The 17,814-nt window shown below is 41.7% G+C and overlaps 1 protein-coding gene across 1 annotated transcript in view; it reads right to left on the minus strand.

Annotated features, from left to right (window-relative positions):
- Positions 1-17,814, minus strand: part of Rab31 (RAB31, member RAS oncogene family) — a 142,090-nt gene that overhangs the window by 6,501 nt on the left and 117,775 nt on the right. Inside the window, exon 6 of the mRNA XM_070029640.1 lies at positions 11,993-12,102. Within this exon, the coding sequence (XP_069885741.1) occupies positions 11,993-12,102 (110 nt within the window). The remainder of the gene's footprint in view (positions 1-11,992; positions 12,103-17,814) is intronic.

Below are 17,814 nucleotides of genomic sequence, written 5' to 3' on the forward strand. Positions count from 1 at the left end.
ATGCTGCTTACTATTCATAACCAAAAGAAAGTAAATGCAATGCCTCTTCTACCTTGTCAGCCTACAACAGTAAACAGAGGAGAAAGTCTCCGTGATGGTCAGTACTCTAAAGATTCATCCCAGTCTCATGATGCCATTAAAGCTTTCTTCTTTTCTCAGGAGCAAGTCATGTGCTCTAATGGATGACAGCACCAAGCTATAGCACTCCTTAAGGGTCAGCACTAGGGCTCATACCTATAATCCTAGTTACTAAGGAGGCTGAGATCTGAGGATCACAGTTCAAAGCCAGTCCAGGAAGAAAAGTCCAAAAGAAAAAACTGGAAGCAGAGCTGTGGCTTAAGTGGTAGGGCACCAGCCTTCAGTGAAAAAGCTAAGGGACAGTGCCCAGGCCTAAATTCAAGCCGCAGTACAGCTCAAAAATAAAAACAACAAAACAACAACAAAAAACATCAGTTCTTGAAGTGCCCACTGACAGTGTTAAGCACCAAAACACCAAGTTTAGCTTTTGCCACACAAAGATTTTTGAGGGAAATTATAATTTTGATTAGTACAAGCTATTGTACTACTTAATGTAAAAACAAGAACTGTTTATATAAGGAATGAAAATTTTAGCATTGTAACAATAACAAAACTAATGCCATGTTTAGGTCAGTTTTGTGCCTTTTTTTTTTTTTTTTTTTTTTTGGTCAGTTGTGGGGCTTGAACTCTGGATCTGGGCAGTGACCCTCAGCTCTTCGGCTCAAGGCAAGCACTCTACCACTTGAGCCACAGCGCCACTTCCTGTTTTCTGAGTGGTTAATTGGAGATAAGAGTCTCACAGACTTTCCTGCCTGGGCTGGCTTTAAACCGTGATCCTCAGATCTCAGCCTCCTGAGTAGCTAGGATTATAGGCATGAGCCACCAGCAGCTGGAAGCTTTGTGCTATTTTAACATAAACTTCAGCTAGCAAAACAGCACTGGCCTTTCTGCACTGCTTTACATGATTATTCTACACGCTTGTGTGCCTAAAATATAGACAAAGAATGTATGTCCATATAGAGGTGTTCTTAAAAATCTAGAAAGGAAGAGCATCATAAGCAAAACAGAAGCTAGGAGCAGGTGACTCATGCCTGTAATCCTAGCTACAGGGGTGTGTGTGGGGGTGCATATGGGAAGGGAAGAATGATGGAAGGAATGACTGAACAGGAGGCATTGGACACTTAGATGGCCACATTATCCCTTGTAACCCCCTTGTACAACCTTTTGAAGTTCAGAAAAAAAGTTCTTTTAAAAGAAAACATAAATTGTTTACTTTTAGAACTTTCCATTTAGTATTGTTAAACTACAGTTGTCTGCCAGTCACTAAACTGTAGCGAAGAGGAGACTGCTGTATTTCTCAGAGGCAGAATTACTGGAATTTCCTCAGATTTTATTTTTCTTCTTGAGTAAGAAGAGTTTTGAGATTTAAGAATCACATGCTCCAATTAAGTAAACCTAGACCAGTTACTAAAAATCTCCAAGCCTTCTTTTCCTCACCTATGTAAAGACTATAAGAAAGAGTCAGGTACTGGTAGCTCAAACCTGTAATCCTAGCTAGCTCAGGGGGATAAGATTTAAGGATTGTGTTTCAAAGCCAGCTCTGGCAGAAAAGTCTGTGAGACTCTTATTTCCAATTAACCATCAAAAAGCAAGAAGTGGAGCTGTGATTCAAGTGGTAGAACATCAGCTTTGAGTGAAGAAGCTAAGCAAGAGCTTGATGTCCTGAATTCACTGGCACAAGAGAGGAGAAAGAGGAAAGAGGAGAGAGGAGAGAGGGAGGGAGGAAGGGAGGAAGGGAGAGAGAAAGAGAGTGACAGAGAGAGACATAGAGAGAAAGGACTCCAAATACCTCAGCAACCCTCACCCTGTATATATGACTATGGTTAACAGAGAGAGGATTAAGGATGACGGAGTTCCAGGCAGCCAAGAGGTTCTAGGCAGGGCTCACTAATCTTAGAAGAGAAATAAATGCCTCTAGGGCTTCAAGGCCAAGTTTATGACCAATTTTCAAAGTTCAAGTAGTAGAAGGATTTGCTTAGGATGAGTCACCCCATTCCAACTTCAGAGTGAGAAGAAAAACACTCCCATTTAAAAAGCAGGCCAGAGGAAAGCCAGGTCATTACAGTGAGGAAAAGCACCAGTAAAGGGAGGAGGAAGCAAAAGCGAACAATGCTGTGAGAACAGAATGCCAATTCCAACGTTATGATCTAAGGTATTTAGGACTTACCCAAAGGTTAACTAGTCTTAGTTTCAGAAATGGACCACACAGTATTATACATCTGGGAACCCTGCTCAGTCAGTTTTATTTACTGGGCCCAGGGTTGGACAAAGACACAGATATTGAAAAGCATCCTCTCAATGTCTGTTCTCTTACAAAATGTCCTCTAAGCATACAACTTCCATAACAAGTTGTTCTCGAACATTCTAGGCCAGAATGTTTATTTTAATAAGGTTTGAATTGTGATGATTCCATTGATTTTTCTTGACAGTGGATAGTCCTGAGGAATAGCACGTTTTATAAATGCTTCCTTAGGAATGCAAGGTGAGAAAAATTCAAACCTATAAATTTTATCAGAGTCTGTAATGTGTTTACATACAACCAGAATAAAACCGCATGCTTAACTACAGTTGTTCTCTTCGTGTAGTAAGTCAGCCGCTTCCTCCTCAAACTCTAGAAGCATTTTGCTGTTTGAATCAGCCCCTTTCATTCCATTCCATACTGGTTTGGCTTGTCTCCTTCTCTGGGAGTTCTGCTAATGGGTATTGTGTGACTTCATTCTTTTTTTTTTTAATTATAAGAGTATATGAGGAATAAAATTTCCTCTTCCAATTTCATTATTTACTTAAATATTTTTGCTTGTAGTGGGGTTTGAACTTAGGGCCTTGTACTCTTGCTTAGCTTTTTCTACTCAAGGCTGGAGTGCTAACAGTTGAACCACACTTCTTCCTGTGACATCCATTCTTGATCCTGATTTTTCTGAATCATGCAGACTAGTACACTGATCAGGTTTTCTAGGGCTTGGTAGTACTTATGCTTAATAATGACAGCCAGGTCTCTATACTTAAGAGAGAAGGGTCTCTGTAGAACACTGCACAGAAAACACCCAAAGGTTGCAGAAACATGTCGTTGGGGATCTGGTTTAGGTTCAAAGTCTCTGTCATTCTCTCTTATGGTCCACACTCTGATTTCATAGCATTTATTACAACATACAAGCATATAGCTATATGACTCTGTTCTTACAACTAGCATGGCATTTAATGCATAAAATATGGCAGCATGCATTTGCTAAACAAACGAAACAAGAGAAACTTTTGTAGTCTATTAGTGTTGTTCAACCTTAAGTCCTCATAGGAAGATGACTACTACATTTCACTTGATCTAATGAACCCACAAAAATATCACCTAGAACATTAGAAGAAAAGGAATAAAATTCACGTTCAAACCATGAGGTTCTTTTTTTTTTTTGTCAGTCATGGGGCTTGAACTCTGGGCCTGAGGGCTGTCCCTCAGCTCTTCAGCTCAAGACTAGCACTCTACTACTTGAGCTACAGTGCCACTTCCAGTTTTTTCTGGTGGTTTATTGGAAATAAGAGTGTCATGGACTTTCCTGCCCGGGCTGGCTTTGAACTGCGATCCTCAGATCTCAGCCTCCTGAGTAGCTAGGATTACAGGCATGAGCCACTGGCAATTAGTTCTTTATGATTAACCAATTGCAGCTTCACTGGAGAAAGTAAAAGATAAAACTACTGGTTCCAGAGAACTTGCAATTTCCCTAGGATGGGGAAAGGGAGACGGAGACAGAGATTGAGAGACAGAGAGAGATATAGACACAGGGACACACACACACACACACACACACACACACACACACACAGAGATTGAGAGACAGAGAGAGATATAGACACAGGGACACACACACACACACACACACACACAGAACATGGTCAGATGTCAAAACAATAGGAACAAACCACTGGGAACATTAAAAGTAGACTCCAGCAGGAATAATCTGAGCAAGTGAGCAGATGAAGACTCCATGAAGGTCTGAAATGGACCTGGAACAAATGAGGTCTGCAAGGAGAGAAGAGGTACCCAGGGCCAGAGTAGGAAAATATACCAAGAGGAAATAAAGACAAAGCCTATCAAGAAGCAGGCACCAGAGCCAAAACTCTACAACCCTGATATACAGGGAAGGCTAAGAGAGTAGCACGTATAGAAGGCCATCAAGATCTTGTGTCTGGAGTTGTAATGTTACAATAGGTAAGCAGCAACACAATATTCTTAGTGTTTACATTGGTATACATTATTGGTATACGTAATTGGTATAACCAATCCAAAATATCAAAAGTACAATTATTTCTTAGCCAATAATTTTTCTTCATTTCAACTCAAAAAGGAAACTTTTAATGATTAAGTAAAGAATCCAAGGAAGAAAAGTAAACAAGTCTTGTGTGGAATTGCACAGAAAATCATCATCATAATTCATGTATGTATAATATACGTGAAAATGAAGCCAGGTAATTCAGTGAGATAGGTGGGGTTGGGACAGATGGAGGAGAATGATGGAAGGTGTAATATTGATCAAGATATTTTGTATTAAGATATGTTGAATTGAAACTACTTTGTACAACTACTTGAAGATAAAGAAATAGTCCCATGCAGCAGGATAATGTAAGTCCAGAAGTGTGCCTTACACTAGAGTGCCTGCCAGAGAATGAGGTTTTGCATGAGGCTATGCTGTATCTACACCACCTGGTACAGAGTGACAGCAAAATCCTTCACCAAAAAGTTCCAGTCTTCAAATAAATGCAATATTTTGGCAAACAATATGCAGTTAAAAAGTGTATCAGCTCATGTTTAGAAAACACATTGATCTTCTGGTTTATGAACATACTGAGAATTCGCATCTTTGTCCAAGTTTATGAAGTAATTTTGTTCAAGTATACCTGTTTAAAAGGCTTTTGTTTTCATTACTTGGTCTTGATTTTTTAATGCATCTTTTTTTCCCAGGCTTATTTGTCGCTGGAACATTGCTTTATGGAGCAGAGGTGTCAGCAATCTCTAGCTCTATTTTAAGCTCAGGGAGGGGCACATGTAATACAAGTAGGAACAAGTAGGGAAACAAAGTAAATGAAAAGTCTGTTGCACAATAGTCAGGTGTACTTGGAATTGTTTTAAGTTAACCTGTAATTAGGCTATGAAAATCATTGTGATGAAATTTACCTGAAGGAGTAAAGAGCCAAAGGAACAGGCGCTTATAAATAGAGAGAGAGAGAGAGAGAGAGAGAGAGAGAGAGAGAGAGAGAGAGAGAGAGAGAGAGAGAGAGAGAGAGAGAGAGAGAGACAGACAGACAGACAGACAGACAGACAGACAGACAAAGACACAGACACACAGAAAGAGACAGATACAGAGAGGAGAAAGAAGAAGCAGAGAGATAATTGGATAGACAAGATAGATAGATGCATGAATAATACAGATATAGATAGAAATAATTGTGTGGACATAGAGCTAGATATAGGGAAATGGATAAAGGTAGAACCATGAATAGAGATGAATAAAGACAGAGATAGACAATAGAGAAGTAGATACGAAGATTGACATGTACAGAGATTCTGCCATAAGCTATGCATCTTGTAAGCCTTCTTGAACTAAAGCATAACAACAGAGAAACAAACAGTTGTTTATTTGATGTGAAGATGAGATGGTACGTTTCCCAAGGTCTATATAACTTTGAAGCTATGATTATATCATGCTTTAAACAAAACACGTTTTTCTCAGCAAAGCAGACCACCAGGATCTGAGGAATGTATTAATTCAGAATCTTCATCACTGGGAGCCACAAGGACTTTATTCATGAAGAGAAATGTATATTGGCTGAGCCATACAAATTAATCTTTCCGGTTAAGATAATAATTTTTGCTGCCTAGGCTTGTTGTTCTCCTGAAGTCCTTGTTTGATTTTTATTTATCTTTATTTATTTAGTGACAGTACTAGAGTTTGAACTTAGGGCTACTCACTTGCTGTGCAGGCACTCTACTGCCTGAACCATACCTCTAGCCCTTTTTTCCTTTGGTTATTTGTTTTTAATTTTTCAATTTTTATTGTTAGTATAAAGGTGATATACAGAAGGGTTGCAGTTACATTAGTCAGGTAATGAGTACATTTCTTTTTGGATAATGTCGCCCTTCCCTTACTCTCCTTGATTATTTTTGAGATAGGGTCTAATATTTTCCTGGGTTGGCCTAGTATGCCATTCTCCTATTTTATGTTTCCCTCTATAGCTGAAACTAAACTATCATGCCCAGTTTTTTCTGTTGAGATGGGGGTTTTGTAAACATCTTTTTTTTCTTTTTTTGTTCCTACAGCTGACCTAGAACTGAAATCCTCAGCTACTTCAATGTAGTTGAAATGACCAGGAGAAGTTATTGGTTGAGATGGAGTCTCAAAAACTCCCCCCAGGGGCTGGGAAGGTGGCTCAGTGGTAGAGCACTTGCCTTGCATGCATGAGGCCCTGGGTTCGATTCCCCAGCACCACATAAGAAAAAAGAAAAAAGCTGGAAGTGGCGCTGTGGCTCAAGTGGTAGAGCACTAGCCTTGAGCTGAAGAGCTGAGGGACAGCACCCAGGCCCAGAGTTCAGGCCCCCGCAACCAGACCCAAAAATAAAAAAGAAACTCCCCCCACCCCCAGCTTGCCTTAACTGAAATCTATCCTTTTAATATGTGCTCCCTGAGCATCTAGAATCACAGGCATGACCACTGGCCCCTGGCTGTAATTTTTTTAAATTTTAATAATAAACTTTCATCTATTTCAGGGAAATCTTAAGGTGAATTAAAGGCACACAAAGCACTGAGCTCCCTTGGTAACCTTTTCTGTCAGTCTTCTGTTGGAGCCAGAGTTCATGCTGGAGAATGGGCTTTACAGAATACAAGGAACTATACAAACTAGAGACACTAATGCAACAGTACTTGGTTGTTAATTAAAACTACCTGTAGAGGACTGGGAATGTGGCTTAGTGGTAGAGTGCTTGCCTAGCATGCATGAATCCCTGGGTTCAATTCCTCAATACCACATAAGCAGAAAAGCCAGAAGTGGTGCTGTGGCTCAAGTAGTAGAGTGCTAGCCTTGAGCAAAAGAAGTTCGCGAATAGTACCCAGGCCCTGAGTTCAAGCCCCAGGACTGGCCAAAAAAAACCCCAATAAACAAAAACCAACCAGCCAACCAACCAAACAACAACAACAAAAACTACCTGTAGAAACAAAAGGCTTAATAGCTGACTCTACTAGAAAGGCCTAATAACACCAGATAAGAATCAATTTAGTACCAGGTGCAGTTGGCTCACCCTTGTAATCCTAGCTGCTCAGAAGACTAAGATCTGAGGTCAGGGTTTAAAGCCAGTCCAAGCAGGACTTTGAAAAGTCCATTAAGACTTTTATCTCCAATTAACCAACAAAAGCAGGAAGTGATATGATGACTCAAGTGGTAGTGTCAGTCTTGAGCAAAGAAGCCAAAGTACAGTACCTAAGCCACGAATTCAAGTCTCAGTACAGTATAAAAAAGAACCGAATGAATTTTCTCTAAAATACAGGGTCATGTAATTGTTGAGGGAGAACACAAGTTAGCCACTTAAGGGACAAATAGTTATTGGGAAAACCAGTTCTTGGAAGGTTCTCGGAAAACCCACAATTGAAACTGCAATTATATCCCCTAGCAGCTGCCAGTTAGGCAAAGGGTTGAGAAACACGCCCCCAGTTACTGGAAAATGGACAGGTGGGTCAAGTTCCTGGAAAAAGCACCTGTAGGGTCATAAACAGTTAAAAAAAAATATTGTTTCCTAAAAATATATTGTTTCCTGCATTCCTATGGTTAGTCTTATGTATCCCAACCAATGATCTGCCTGCTATGTATGATTTAACCAATCTTGTAACTACTAAGTTGGAAAGCCCTTACCCTTAACTGGAAATGATTATACCCCTAACCAATGACCTTACCCCGAAATCAGCCCGCAAAATGCTGACCAATTGCTGACTAATTATGTAGAAGCCCGCAACCCTTCAACCTCCTCCTATTTGCTAGAAACCCTATAAGAACCCTACTGAACATGTGGTCAGGGCTCACAACTCTGACCCGTGTGTCGGTGATGATTGTGAGTCCAGGCTCAATCTTGCTGTTTGCATTGGTCGTGGTCTCTGGGGGTCGCTCGGGGGTCTCGAATTCAAGTCTAACATAATGAACTCAGGCAGAACCTAAGCCATCTCAGGAGTGACACTGGTACTGTTGTAAGGTGAGAAAACAGAGAAACCACATTTTTGAGAGGTCGAATCTTGGAGTCTATTAAAAGGCTGGCAACTCCATAGTGGACTCCTGTCTGAGACCAGCAGCCAGCAAACACACTCCACACTGTTAGGAAACTGAGCCATGAAGGCCAGAGAAGAAAGAAACAAAAACAATACCAACAAACCAGTTCAGCTCCTGGGAAGCTGAACTGCGAAGCTACGGTAACCAGAAAAGAACCAGGAGACGGGAGACACGATAGGAACACGGCAGACAGTGACATGATGTAATGGTGCCCGAACTGGTCTGGGCCTAAATAGGGTCAGCTCAGGGGGTAGAGTCACAGGAAACTCCCCATCCCAGGTACTGGACTGACAGCTTTAGTAGCCTATTATCCAAGTACTCTCCCCTGTCTCCAGGGATTTAGGAACACCCATCACCTGGGAGGTGGGGGGCTTCACCTTCTTTCACTATGAAGGCAAGATGCCAGACCTTATATGGATATACTCAGGTACCAGCAGAACTTTACCATCACAACCTTCCATATAGGCTACTCAGAGGTAGGCAATTCAAGCCATTTAGGGAGTTATGGCAGAATCAGAGCATTCCCTATGCAAAGCTTTCCTAAGGCTATGACATCTGCATTGCTTTGAAGCAAACCCCTCCTAACTCACTTTGAGCTAGGCATCATCTCTAGGCTTTCAACACTGGGTGGAGAATTCCCTCCACACAGCAAGAGGCACCAGGATGATTGTAAGAAGTTACTTAGACTCAGCCTCCCTACTTCAGTACCAACAACATCTGCTTCCCCAGCCCATTCATCCCAGAAGCAGCTGGAGAGTAAGCATGTGGGATCAACAACAATGTGTTGAAGCCTTAGCAAGCTAAAGATCTGCAGTAAGGAGGCTGAGTCTAAGTAACTTCTTACAGCCATCCTGGTACCTCTTGCTGGGTAGAAGCTTTCCACTCAGTGCAGAAAAGCCTAGAGATAAGACAGGCCATTCACTGAATGCAGATGCCTAACTCCAGGTGAGCTAGGAGAGCCCAGCTTCAGAGAAGCAGTTGTCATAGCCTTAGGAAAGATTTGCATAGAGAGCATTCTGATTCTGCCTTTAGTAACTCCCTAAATGGCTTGAGTCGCCTCTAAGATTTCCCCTATAGGGAAGGTTGAGGCTATTTTCCCTAGATGGAAAAGTTCTGCTGGTACCTGAGCTTGTTCCTGAGTATGTCCTAATAAGGTCTGCCTTTGCTTAGCCCCCACCACAAGCATGTGGTCTTTGTCCTTAAAAGCTTTGTGTAAGCTCTGTTCCAGGTTACAGATCTTTTAGACAGGAATCCATCTGCAGATCCATCAGCCTTGTAATAAAGACTCCCAGTTCGACCTTTCAAAATGTGGCTTCTCTGTTTTCTCGCCATATAACATAACCACCCAGGTAGAGTTTGAGGACATCTTTCTGTTGCAGGTATTATGTAACATTTGGGAAACCATATTTGTGAAGGAAGAAGGAAGGAACAGCAATTAAGTCCCTATGGTTACAGGCCCATGCTGTGAAGAAAAGTTCTAGAGCATTCCTTTGCATATTTCTTTTGAACAGAAGTAATATATACCAGAACACCTATCTCCACTGAATTGTCCATGAGGTCAATATAAATAAATATAAACAATGCCCCCCACCCCGAATAATAGACCCAAACTAGTATAGCAAAAATCAGATCTGTCCTGGCCTCAGAGAGATCAGCCAACTATGACCTCAGGCAGAGGCAAGAGCCAAGCTATCAGTGTCCCTTCTAGAAATGTCAGACACAAAGATGTATGAGGACAACTGCTAACTAGTGAGGAGCCCCCAGAACATGTAATGCCAGCATCTCACCAAATATAGGAACTCCTCTTAAGCTCTTTGAGGACCACTCTGATGTGTGTTGGGAATTGAGAGCCATTTCCCCTGACAGCCTTCAGCAGATACTTCTCTGGCAGGAGCCAGAACAGAGTGTCATGATCCACTTATGAAGTCTCACAGATGCAGACTATTGTGCTAGTATGGCCATTAGTGGGAAGCATCATTGATGAGGTCATTCATGAGAAACCATGGTAAAGAAAGTGAGGCATGAAGTCGGGTACTGGTGGCTCACATCTGTAATCCTAGCTACTCAGGAGGCTGAGATCTGAGAATCACGGTTCAAAGCCAGCCTTGGGAGGAAAGTCCCTGAGACTCTTATCTCCAATAAACCACTAGAAAACCGGAAGTGGAGCTGTGGCTCAAGTGGTAGAGTACTTGCCTTGAGCTAAAGAGCACAGGGACAGCACCCAAGCCCAGAGTTCAATCCCCACAACCGACAAAAAAGAAAGAAAGAAAGAAAGTGAGGCATGACATGATACAGAGCTGGGCACACACAGTTGTCCCCTTTCAGGAATCAGTTTATCAGAAATGAGGAAAGGAATCCATATGTAACAGATTACCCATTTTCCAATTTCAGGTCATATGAGAGGAAGACTTTGTGTGTGTGTGTGTGTGTGTGTGTGTGTGTGTGTGTGTGTGTGTGTGTGTGTGTGTGTGTGTGTGTGTGTGTGTGTGTGTGTGTGTGTGTGTGTGTGTGTGTGTGTGTGTGTGTGATCATCCAGCTTCCTTATTACCTGCTTGTCTATGTTAGGTTTTTAAAAAGAGGTGGCCGAGTAAGAACAGCAGCAGCACACACGTGGTATTCAGGTAAGGGGTAGGTTTATTCATCATTCAGGCTGGCACCAGGTCATCTTGGTCCTCCACGCAGTGGGGAAAGGCCTGGGAAAGAGAGCTGGGAAAGAAAGAGAGAAGAGCTAGAAAAGAACAGAGAGAGAGCAGAGAGAGCTAGAAAAGAGCGGAGAGAGCTAGAAAAGAGCAGAGAGAGGGCCTCTGGGCCTGGGCTAGGCCTTATCTAGGGTATGGGCGGAGAAAGGTGTGGCCACATCAAATTCAGATGTGACCTCATTGGATGCAGATGTGACCTCTTCCAGGTGTGCCAGTTGCCTAGGTAACGCAGGTACTGGGTGGAGACTTGCTACAAGGAGGGTAGAGTCTGCTGGCCATCCAGGAGCGGACCTTACAGTCTAGAGTTATTCAGCTTAATGGATGACTTTGTATTTCTATATTATATCATTGCCTATTTCATCTCCTCTCCTCTCAGCATACACAAAATGCTATAGAACTTGATTTTAATTATAAATACAACTGAATCTAATTATAAAAATAACTTGTAGGGGCTGGGAAGGTAGCTCAGTGGTAGAGTTCTTGCCTTGCCTGCTTGAGGCCCTGGGTTTGATTCCTCAACACCACATAAGCAGAGAAAGCCGGAAGTGGCACTGTGGCTCAAGTGGTAGAGTGCTAGCCTTGAGCTGAGGGGCTGAGGGACAGTTCCCAGGCCTTGAGTTCAAGCCTCAGGATCGGCATAAATAAATAAAATTTATTCTTACAACATCATTAGTTCATTGATTAAAATGAGTTTATAGATTAATATAAACCAGAAAAAGCAGATTAAGGCATAGAATTATGGAAATTTGAAATGGAAAGGCATAAAAGAGGTGCATGCAGAGTTGGAAGTTTATGTGCGGCAGCAGATAAATTTACACAGTGGATAAGTTCTAATTCCTCAGCTCTATACTCTTATCCTTTGTCTCCCTGAAGCCTAAAAATGCAAGGTAAGAGGAAACACAATTGCAAGTACTTACTGATTCCTTGAAAGAGCTCCTCAATATTAATAGCATTCTTTGCACTTGTTTCAACCACAATAGCACCTATGGATTCAGCATATTCCTTGGCATCCTTCAAGGGAACCTCCCTGAAAAACAGGTCAAACCCAGAGAGAAATGAATGCTTGATTGTAAAATATAAAATACCCCCAATGATCCCAATAGTACAGGTGGAAAGAGCACCTTTATTTTTGTGTAGAATAACAATTTAATTGCTTAGCAAATATTGAACACCTAGTGAATCCTAAAACTTATGAGTACCACTATTTCATCTCATTATTTTATCAATAGAAAAAACAGTGGTACTCATAAGGATCCTACAACTAACCCTTCCCTCTAGGACACTGAGGGACAGCTCAATTGTCTTTTACATACCAAGGAAAACCCGTGACATAATCAGACAATTTGGAAATGAAAATGGCTGTAGCAATGGTGGGGTTAAGCATGTCTGAATTTTCATCTTTTAAAGGCAGTTGCCATAAATTTTTAGGAAATAAAATCTAAATAAAAAATCTTAAAAAAAAATCTATTTTCAATGTAAAGATGCTGTGGTAGAGACAAAGATTAAAAAGACCCAAAACCAAGCCAGTGTTAGTGATTCACAGCATAATCCTACCTACTTAGGAGGTTAAGGTTTAAGGATTATGGTTGGAAGCTGGTCTGGGCAGGAAAAGTCTGTATGATTCTTGCCTCCAATTAACCAGCATAAAAACTGGAAGTGGAGCTGTAGCTTTGGTGATAGAGTAACAGCCTTGAACAAAAAAGCTATGGAAAAGAATCAAGACCTGAGTTCAAGCCCTAATCCTGAAGTAAGGTAGCTGAGCCTACATAATTTCTTGCAGATATTCTGGTGCCTAGGCAGGAGATGGGGGCTGTTCACCCAGCTCCAAAGCCTAGAGATGAGACAAGACATCCTTTTTTTTTTTTTGAGTCCGGTCGTGGGGCCTGAACTCTGGGCCTGGGCGCTGTCCCTCAGCTCTTTAGCTCAAGGCTAGTGCTCTACCACTTGAGCCACAGTGCCACTTCTGGCTTTTTTCTTTTTGCTTATGTGGTGCTGAGGAATCGAACCCAGGGCCTCAGGCATGCAAGGCAAGTGCTCTACCACTGAGCCACCTTCCCAGCCCATGAGACAAGACATCCTTTGAAGTGCAGATGCCTGGCTCAATGGGGTGAGCTAGAGAAATGCAGATGTAATAGCCTTTGGAAAGCTGAATGCTCTGTTTCTGCACTGATTAGCTCCATAAATGGTTTGAATCACCAGCCTCTGAGTAACCTAAGCACACCCTATATGGAAGGTTAAGGCATATCTTCCCAATGGAAAAGTTCTGCTGGTACCAGAGTACGTCCATTTAAGGTCTGGCATCTAGTCTTCACGGTGGGGGTCAGGAGCATGACCCTTCTCAGATGAATGGTGTGTCTGTATCCCTGGAGACAGGGGTGGGCACTTGGCTGATAGGTTGCTGAACCTGTCAGTTCAGTGCCTGGAACTGGAAGTGTCCTGTGACCCTGCCCCCTACCCTGATCCTATTTAGGCCTGGAACAGCATAGGCGCCAGGACACCATATATGTGTCTCTGTGATCGTGTCCTGTCTCCTGTCTCCTGTCTCATCTTCAGTGGTCATGGCATCCCAACTGAGAGCTGAATTGGTCTACTGCTATTGCTTTTGTTCTTTCTTTCCAATCTGGCCTTTTTCCTAACCGTGTTATGCGTATTGGGGGGCTGCAGGCCTTTATAACAACTGGCTATCTGTGGCCTGCTAACTGTGTAATAAAGACTCCAAAATTCCATCTATCAAAATGTGGCTTCTGGGATAGTTTACCTTACAACAGATGGGGGCTCGTCCAGAATCCCAGTGCCAGCACAAAAAATAAAACTAAATAAACAAATAAACAGTCCTTATTATCTAGAAATTCTTGCATTTACTCAGTAAATATTTGTTGAGCAGGTCTTGTATGACAGTCCTTCTAGGCGCTAGGGCATACACTAGTCTCTACCTTGTGGAATGTACATGTCAGAACAGAGACAAATAGAACACATCCACGGTCACTTGAATACACACACTGTAACACAAAGTGCCTCAAGAGTAAAAAGTAATGTGTTTTGATTGAATGACATCATCTGAAATGTGACTATGAAGGCAAAGTAGGCCCAAGGGAGAGAGAGTTCATCTATTCCCTGATGTTATTAAAGGTAGATTCCACAGCCAATATTGCCTAGATTTTATGGTGATTATACATATGAAGTGTCTGGTTCTGAGAAAGGAATGACCCAGCAGAATGGTGGCAAGTGGGCAGGAGGCATATGTAACCTGTCTTATACTCAAGAATAGAGATGATAAGCTATCTCCATTGGTTAAGGGGATCTGCAAGATTTCCTATGGGCATGAGAGCAAATGCAACTGGTTAGAACAGGAAAAGAAAAAGGAACACAATCAACGGTGGAAAGGGAAAGAGAAGAGACTGTCTCCATCTTCTTCCCTGTCCTCTTCTCACTGAAAATGTCTCATCAACAGTTTTGACTGGTCTGTAAAGTTACAAAGCAAAGTGTACCTTGGCATTCAAACTCTCATGAAGCCCAAATCATACTAGAGGAAAACTTTCCAGGTTCTAGAAGAGAAGGGTCAAACCATATGAAAGGCAGTTGTCACACCACTCAAAGCCAGAACCTGTCCGTTGGAATCAGTGGGTCTCAGTCATCTTTACTTTAGATGCTGTAGGAAAATAGGTGCTCCAAAACCCATCTTCATTGTTTTTAATAGACCAGCCCCTGGCCTGACACAGGGATTGTTCTTGAGGATTTTTGTCAATCACTTTTATATTTGCAAGATTCCAGAATAAAATATTTCCTCTGTTCAATTTGGCTTGTTATCCTGTGTGTGTGTATGTGTGTGTCTGTGTCTGTGTGTGCAGGTGCGTATGTATGCATGCACACTGGGGCTTGAACTCAGAGCCTCAAGCTCTCACTGAGCTTTTCTGATCAAGGCATAGTGCTCTACCATTTGAACTATACCTACACTTCTGGCTTTTTACTGATTAATGCATATCATCCCTATTTACATGGCAACTTTCTACTCAGCTTTCTAAAGAGTTCCATCTTGTACCCTTCTACCCCTTCTCCAGAGTTACTGTTCTGCCCCTCATTCCTTAACAACCTGAGCACACTGCTCTCTCTCATGATACAAGCTTCTGTCCTGTGAAACTGGCTACCCAAAGAAGCAGTGTGTGTTTAAGGAAGGACCATGTGGGATTTTTGTGCATCAATGTTTATTTAAACTTTGTAACAAGTAAGTGTTGAGAATAAAATAGCATAACATGATTATAAAAGTATTTGTCCAGCTACCTATAAGTAAATACATATTTTAAAATCTGAAAAAAAAATCAGACACTTAGATCAAATGGGCTCAGGGGAAGGGAAATAAGTTGGACTTTTTCTGGAAGCCTGTATTGTTCATGTGTTATTTTATAATTTATTGTAAATATTTCTTTGAGATATAGGTGAGAACTATTTGGAGCCACACTTAGCAAACAAAACAGCTGTTGTCATTTCTTCAAGGGTTTGAAGGCCATTATCTTACAAAAAAAGCCAAAGCACTCCAAAGTTTCTGTGTAATTGGGATAAGCAGCTGGTTGATTTAAAAATCACTGCTGAATGGACAAACTCTTGGTACCAGAGAAATAAAGCTGTATTATATTCATTTTATTGGAGACTCATTAAATCTGGATATTTCACTATATACTTTGACAAATTTTCTTTTCCTTTTATCTGTCTAAACAAACCATTTTTAGATGGTGCTGATGGCTTACTCTGTAATCCTTGCTCCTCAGGAGCCTGAGATCTGAACATTAAAGTTCAAAGCCAGCTAATACAGGAAAAGTCCATGAGATTTTTATCTGCAATTAACTAGCAAAGAGCCAGAAGTGAAGGTGTGGCTCAAGTGGTAGAGTACCAGTGTTGAGTGAAAAAGGCAAGTGGAGCATCTAGGTCCTGAGTTTAAGCTGCAGTTCTAGTACACACACATACACAAACACACACACACGCACACACACACACACATGCACACACACACACACACACACACACACACACACACACACACACACACTAATTTTCCTCAAAAATGTGTTATTTCCCCCTGGAAATACCAGAATAAATGTCAGTGGCTGATTTCAAAACAGTACAGAATTGTTCTAGTGCATTGGAATAAGATCCTAGTAGGCTCAAGTTGCTCTATGTTTAAGAATTTCCCTGTTTCTGTTCACCTGCAAAGAAAATTTCTTCCTGTTGGTTTTTTTTTTCTCTGAATGAATCCTCTTGCCTATCTCAGTTAAACTTTTCAGTCCTGAAACTCACCCTTTATATGACTATTTAACACACTGATCTGAACTTGGGCTTCAGACATATTGTTTGGATTTGGCTAATGGATGACCAAGAAAAAGGAGCCTAAAACATATAATCTCATGATGAGATTCTTAGTATACTCACATATTCACCCCCAGACCTCCTATTCGAAACAGTTGTGAATGGAATGGCTCATGAGGGATGGGGGAAGGACATGTGACACAATGCTATAGACTGAATTGTGTTCCTGCCCAAACCCAAACATTGAAGCCTTAATCTCCAATGTGACAGGACTTGGAGTCAAGCCCTACATAGAAGTGATTAAGCTTAAAGGAGGTCAGAGGATAGAGTCCTGTCCAAAAAGATCAGTGTACTTGTAATAAAAGGCAACAGAGAGTTTGTTCTGTGTCTGTGTGGATACAGAGAAGGGCCACATGAATACACAGTAAGATGGTGACTTGGAAAGAGATCTCAGAACAAATCCCACCTTGGTGGCATCCTGATCTTAGACTTCCTAGCCTGCAGCACTGTGAGAAAGGAAACTTCTCTCCCACAAGCATGTGTGCTGTTTTATTCTGTCAATGCTAGCAGATGAGTACACAGAAGGAAGTCAAGTAAATAGGCTAAAATTCAAGCCAGGAAATTAGTAGAAGCATCAGAAGCAAACCACAGGTCAACTGAGACACATTTTTAATGAAATGTCAAGAGCTTACTATAGGTTCTCAGCTGTAAACATCAGTCCTGGTCACAAAGGGCAGACAATGTCATGAATTTAAATTCTAGTTTAGCCATTGACTAACTAACCATCTGTTTTGGACAAATATTTGTCATGTTTGGGGCTCAACTTGTTCTTCCAAATATACTATGTCTAGACGAAGTCACTTTTGAAATATCTTGTTCCTTGATCTCTGCAATAATCTTGGAAATAAAAGGATTCTTTCAGAGATATAACAAAAGTTGGGCACAACTCTGCCAGGCACTGTGCTAGACTCTGCATTTTCTCAACTTCTCAGAGTAGCCCTGACGAGATGGGATTTTGCTTATTTTATTTTTTTTTGCGGGGGGGGGGGGGTTCCAGTCGTGGGCCTGAACTCTGGGCCTGGGCGCTGTCCTTCAGCTCTTCAGCTGAAGGCTAGCGCTCTACCACTTGAGCCACAGTGCCACTTCTGGCTTTTTTCTTTTTGTTTATGTGGTGCTGAGGAATCGAACCCAGGTCTTCAAGCATGAAGGCAAGCGCTCTACCACTGAGCCACCTTCCCAGCCCCGCTTGTTTTATTTTTAATTTTAAAAAATGGGGGTGGGGGCACTGGCACTAGAGGTTGGACTCAAGGCCTGAGCACTTTCCCTTAGCCTTTTCCACTACCACTCGAACCATAACTCCACTTCTAGCTTTTTGATGGATAACGAGATAAGAGGCTCAGACTTTTCTATTCTGGCTAGCTTTGAACCATCATGGTTCAAA

Source organism: Dipodomys merriami, unplaced genomic scaffold, assembly GCF_024711535.1.
Source record: "Dipodomys merriami isolate MVZ:Mamm:240054 unplaced genomic scaffold, mDipMer1.0.p SCAF_2, whole genome shotgun sequence".
Classification (NCBI taxonomy): Eukaryota; Metazoa; Chordata; class Mammalia; order Rodentia; family Heteromyidae; genus Dipodomys; species Dipodomys merriami.